Raw genomic sequence first — 6682 nt, forward strand, 5'->3', positions numbered from 1 at the left:
AAAAGAATATACAACACTAAGAGTGAACCCTAATGTAAATACGGACTTTGAGTTACACTGAAGTAGGTTCATGATCATAGCAAACGTACCACCCTCTTGCTGGATGCTATGGACATGTGCATGTATTAGGGCAAAAGGATATGTTGGAACTCCATGTTGTGTGCAATTTTGCCATGAACCTAAAATTCCTCTAAAAAATATTTTTTTAAAGAAAGAAAAATAAGGGCCTAACCACATATCCCAGAGGACCACTTATATTTTAGAAATACACAGAAAAAGAGAAAACAGCTAAAGAATAGCGACCAAGAAAAAATGACAATATAGTAACAGAGTACTACAAAAAATATTTCAAGAGGGAGAACCCCAAAAAGATTGAAACATGTTCCATTAGGTTCACTGGGATATTGAGTAAGACAAGGAATGGTAAGTTTCACAGGTTTAATCATCAGAGATCACTTATAATCTCAGAAAGAATGGGTTCCAATGGAATTACAGTGGAGAAGTCCAATTGTAGGAAGTTAAAGATGTGTGATAAGAAAGGTAAATAAATAAAGAGGAAAAAAGAGCATATACAAAAATTTCTTATTAAGTCTGATGTCTGTGTATTTATGGCTAATCTAAATTTATTTTAAAAACATTAGATGACCAAAACTGTGTTCTTCAAGAAACCAATTTCTTAACATCAGTGGACAAATTTTAAAGAAATAAATAATTTGTGGGTTTTTTTTCATGTTAACTCTCAGTCTCATATTCTATATGTAGCATTGTGTTATTTGGGAAAAATGCAAATATTATAAAAGTAGGGAAACAGTGTCATGCTAGCAATTTATCTACTATAATAGTATAATTCCATACTACTTTTCAAAAATAATGTATAAATGATCACCAAAAATCCAATTTTATGCTCTACCACAAAAAAATGTAGAAAAAAATTTCTGATTATAAGAATAAATACATTGTTATTTAAAAGCATAAGATTATTAAAAAGTATTTCCTTGTATAATTGTGTATCTGTCTAAATTATCAACTAGAAAGTTCTATGTAAGGCTTGACCATTAACTTAAGACTTTTCCTAAACATAACTCTAGGACTACTTCCTTTAGGAATTCCAATGTAACACAATGAAATAAAACATGAGTTTTTAGCCCTCACTCTATTCAAGTTTACTTTTATTAGTGAAATTAATAATAGTACCATTCATGATAAAATACTAGAAGTATTTTTGGCAGATTGAAAGCTTCCAGAGAAAATAACTCATTCAAAAAAGTCTTCCTAAAGCTCATTTGAATACTATCTAAATGTTAAACAAGTTAGCAAACAAAAGAAATGATAGTTGTAAGTAGATTGTAAAAGATAGAATTACTGCTCAGAAAGGAGACGAACAATTAATTCATCAGATAGCTTATTAATAAACTTATTATTCCTAACTTATATAACAACTTGATGATACAGAATGCAATAATAGAGAACTAAATAAGGACAAAATAAGAAATTAAAAATTGATTTAGAATAAAGCTGATGTCTTATAAATGACCTAATTTTCATAATAAATTTCACAGGAGGAAATATGGCATGAAATAACTAAAAAATGTTTTATACAAGACATTTTTTAAAAGAGCTAAAATGAGCACAGGGCCTTTAAAAAGATTAAATTTATGAATTTTTAAATATGAATCCTTCCTCCCATCTCTATTCTACAAAAAGTTTAAGTTGGCTTAGTTAATGGATAAAGTTATAAAGGACTAAAACACAACAGAAAAATTTTGAGACTTTTGCAGAAAAAAATAAGCAACTAGAAAAGATTTTAATGTAACATATTTCTCAGGAGTAAAACTGTAGTTTTGTTTATATATTACTTTAAATTATATAATCTATGGTTTACAGAGATTTCTATTTTATAAGGTTTGGGTTTTGTTTTGTTTTAACTTCCAGGTTTCTTTTGGTCTACATCTTGCCTTCTAATTCTAATAACCTCTTAGAAATGTGCATGTATTTCTCTCCATTAATAGCAGCTGCCATTTGTTTCAATTTAACACAAATACACACACAATAAAAAATGTCAGAGTAAAGACTATGCAATTATGCACTTAACAAACTAGAATTTCCATTGTAGGATCTGTTTTAAATGGGAATAGTGATATCACATAGAGCTATGAAATTTGTCCCCAAAAGCTGATAATAAAACAACACAAGATGACAGAGCCTGCCTTTAAAACAACTTAACTTTCTTTTGGTGTGCAGAAGCTTTTTAGTTTTATGTAGTCCCATTTGTTTAATTTATCATTTGTTTCTCTTGCTCTAGGATATATATCAGCAAAAATATTCCTACAAGAATTATCTGAAATTTTACTCCCTATGTTTTCTTCTAGGATTTTTATGGTTTCATGACTTACATTTAAGTCTTTTATCCATTTTGAGTTTATACTTATATATGGTATAAGTTGGTGGTCTAGTTTCTTTTTATTTCCATGTAACTGTTCAACTTTCCCAACACCATTTATTGAAGAGACAGCCTTTATTTACTCCACTGTATGTCCTTGCCTCCTTTCTCAAATATTATTTGACCATAAAGGCATCGGTTTATTTCTGGGTTCCCTGTTCTGGAACCCACTGCATGGGAGAACGTATTTGCCAATGATACATCTAATAAGGGGTTAACTTCCAAAATATATAAGGAACTTATACAATTCTACACCAGGAAGACAAACACTCCAATTAAAAAATGGGCAAAGGACCCAAATAGACTCTTTCCAAAGAGGACATACAGATGGCAATAAACATGTGAAAAATGATCAACATCACTGATCATCAGAGAGATGCAAATCAAAACCACAATGAGACATCACCTCGTACCTGTCAGAATGGCTATCATCAAAAATCAACAAACAAGTGCTGGTGAAGATGTGGATTAAAGGGAACCCTTCTGCAATGTTGGTGGGAATGCAGACTGTTGGCAAGAATGAAGCCACTGTGAAAAACAGTATGGAGCTTCCTTAAAAAATTGAAAATGGAACTACCTTTGACCCAGTGATCTCACTTCTGGGAATATATCCTAAGAATCTTGAAACACTAATTCAAAAGAATACATGCACCCCTATGTTCATTACAGCATAATTTACAATAGCCAACATCTGGAAATGGTCCAAACACCCATCAGTAGATGAGTGAATAAAAAAGCTGTGGTACATTTACACAGTGGAATATTATGCAGCCATCAAAAAGAAGGAATGCTTTACCTTTTACAAGAGCATTGATGGACCTGGAGATTCTTATGCTAAGTGAAACAAGCCAGTCAGAGGAAGACAAATATCATATGATGTCACTTATAGGTGGGACATAATGAACAAACTAAACTGATGAACAAAATAGAAACAGAGGCATGGGTACATGCAACAGTCTGACAGCTGTCAGAGGAGAGAACGGTGTTGGGGTGCTGGCAAACTGGATGAAAGAAGGTGAAGGGACTAGTCAAAGCACATTATACTTGACACATAGACACACACAATAGTGTGGTGATACCCAGAGAAGAGGGGGTACGGGGGCTGGATGGAGGTGGGCAAAGTGGAGGAAAATAGGGATATCTGTAATTGTGCCAACAATATAAATAAAGTTTCAAAAAAACAAAGTTACTTTCAATTTGCAAGTATATATTTAAAATTTATTATACAATATTTTACTCATACTAGAATAAATTCCTTGGGATAATTAATTAATAATCACAGAAATCTACAAGTCTTTTATTTTCCATTTATTGTTCTGGTCCACCCATAAATTCTAAAGAATAGAAGAAAAAGTGCATTAAATAATAATAACAAAACCCACCACTGAGAGTTTCAAAATGAAGCTAAATACATTTTGTAGAAAAATTTGATTTCAACCAAATCTCATACTTTTTAGACATATTAAAAATATGTTCCACATCAAAATGCCAATACTTTCTCAATTTTAATAGATAGTGAGTTACAGTGCTAATTTCTGTAATCTGAAACAATGAATTAATTCAAGACAAGAAAGTACTATACAATCCCACAGACAGCACATCTTTTTTTTACTGCACAATATCAACAGTGATGGATTTTTTTGTTTCCCATGGGTATTTTTTTTTCCCTTTCTAACCTGTTCATGAGAATGTTAGCACCTCGAGGGCAGGGACCAGTACTAGGTCACAGGCTTTATGCTAGGAACTGGGGAAAAGTCAAAAAAAGAAAATGGGAAGTCATAAGAAAAAAAATACTGTAAGCAGAATTAAAATAATGTCCTTTTTCATGATTATTGGATCTATATTACAAGAAACAGAACTTTTTGTCATGAAATGTACACTTCACTTGTTTCAAATTCTAGTAGAATATATTTTCCTTTTTTGGTAATAAGCAACATTTTAATTACTATTTCAATTCCCAAACATATTCACATACCTTTCAAGGGGTGTCAGTTCTGTGGGTTACTAATATTTAAAGTCATTAAAAAAATTAGTGTAATAAATATTGATGGGAAGAAAAGTTCATGATTTAATTTTTTCTTTTAGTGTGGCCACTTTCTATTAACCACAAAAGGAAACACAGTATTATAAAAATCTGAAATAGAATGAACATGTACCAAAAGTTATTAATAGAGATCACTCAAAATTCAGAAAATATGTTGTTTTCATGTACACATACATGAGATAAGATCATACCACGGCAGAAGGGTGCTGTATCTGTGTTTAAAGAAGGGGCTGTTGGCAAACACCACAGCTCACTTCTGCGGAAATGTACACAGCTGATGTATGCAGCACAGAGCGCTGGCACCGAGGGCGTACAACCTTAATTTGCCTGCAAGAAGGAACAGCGATTTACCTTCAGAGCACGTTCTTGATTGTTTTCAGCAGTCAGATGTCTCATGTTGTTTGCTGAAGTCTGGTTCTGCTCTTTCAAACGATGAAGCTCCTGCTCCAGCCGTTTGCACTGCCACAGGGGAAGAATCCCATTAAGTAAAGGAGTTGCAGCATTTTTTTCATCAAGTCACATGAGTTAATGCCACTGTATTCTTAAAGACAAGGTATCTTTTGCAAAGAGAATAGTAAGTTAACAGTAATGTTGAAAACAGTAAGTTAACAGTAATAGTAATTATTTATAGTACTCTGCTATTCAACTGCAACTTTCTGTTTGTTTTTTAAACTAATCTAAATATTGCCGTACAAGTTAGAAAATCCTAATTATTTTCATAAAGTTAAGATCAAACTACATTAAAATTTTTTTTCATTAACCAAATGGTTTTCATTATATATCTACTGGCTGAATATAATGATGCTTCTGAAAAACATATTGGATTATAAATAAACTGTAGTATTCTGTTTTGAATTTTTATTAACTTTTAAAAAGAAAAAATATGATAAAAATATATTATGAGATTTTTCAGATTTTTATAAATATTTAAAGAAATAATTGTGCAGGGTAAAGGTGACAACCACAGAGTGCTTTAAGACTTGGAAATATTAAGGAAACCAGTGTTCTTAATTTCTATTTTGACTACACTCTATTTTTAAGTAAATCCAGTGATAACAAACATGTGAAATGACATTCTGACCCACTGGCAACATATGAGATATGAGTAAAAAAAGAAATTATGAATAAAAGCATAAGTGGGTTAATAGAAGTACCTATGTTAAAAAAATCATTGAAATATCATGCCATTTGCATACATGATCTTAAATTGAATATATCAAGCATTTCGCAAAATAACCATGCAGGATGTAAACTGATATGCTTCAAATCAGGACCATAGGAACATACATGGGGAAACTGGCTAAACAAACAAAAGTACTAAATCCATCTTTCAGGAAAAAGTTATAAATCACTCTTTATCTATTTTAAAATTAGGATATTTATAATTAACAACCAATAAGTAATTATACATATTGATGCAAGACCTAGGCAAAGTTACTTCTAAATCATTTGACAAATGGCTAGTTGTCATAATGAATTAAAAATCATTATTATGCTATAATAAAGATGCTGTCATAATCCAAACTGGCATTTCTTACTACTCTAACATTGATTCCTTCTGCCTCTGATCTCTATAATATTTTGCAGTCCGGACTATTATATACTAACCTTGAGTAATATAAAAATCCTTTTCAAAAAAAGAATATCAGACTCTTAATATTGACTTAAATTATATAATGATGTTTATATACAAATGCAAATTGGGAAATACATGCCTCAGCATATTAATACCATTATGAAACCAACACAGATTTATAAATTAAATTAAATAATAATCACAAAATTAAAACTTTTAAAATCAGTATTAACGAAGTAGACAGATTTTTTGCTGAAACTAAGTTCTGCAAATATAATATAAAGTGGTGGATGTTTTCACATTGCCATGTCTATTCCACCATGTATTATGTGACAACTCATCATATTTTAAAAAACAATGGGTAAAATCTTTGTGACATGACATCACATGGCTTTTGTGTGGAGGGAACACATGACTTACAAATTAAACTGTGTATCTGTCCCTTTTTAGCTTGTAACAAAATATTTGGTTGCAACGCAATCAAAGTTCAAATGTGTTTAGTGAAGACACAAATGAGACATGAAAATAAGTAAGACATAACAGTAAGCATCACAATCTAGTAGAAAATATTCTCTACTACAATTATTCTCTACATTTTCAAATAATCTTAGCACAAAATTAT

The 6682-nt window shown here is 31.1% G+C and overlaps 1 protein-coding gene across 2 annotated transcripts in view; it reads right to left on the minus strand.

The window, feature by feature from the left end:
• Positions 1–6682, minus strand: part of MIPOL1 (mirror-image polydactyly 1) — a 260511-nt gene that overhangs the window by 180269 nt on the left and 73560 nt on the right. For both annotated transcript variants that reach the window (XM_023751493.1, XM_006085815.3), the window contains exon 7: positions 4836–4943. In XM_023751493.1, the coding sequence (XP_023607261.1) occupies positions 4836–4943 (108 nt within the window). The remainder of the gene's footprint in view (positions 1–4835; positions 4944–6682) is intronic.

This window comes from Myotis lucifugus, unplaced genomic scaffold, assembly GCF_000147115.1.
Source record: "Myotis lucifugus unplaced genomic scaffold, Myoluc2.0 scaffold_22, whole genome shotgun sequence".
Lineage (NCBI taxonomy): Eukaryota > Metazoa > Chordata > Mammalia > Chiroptera > Vespertilionidae > Myotis > Myotis lucifugus.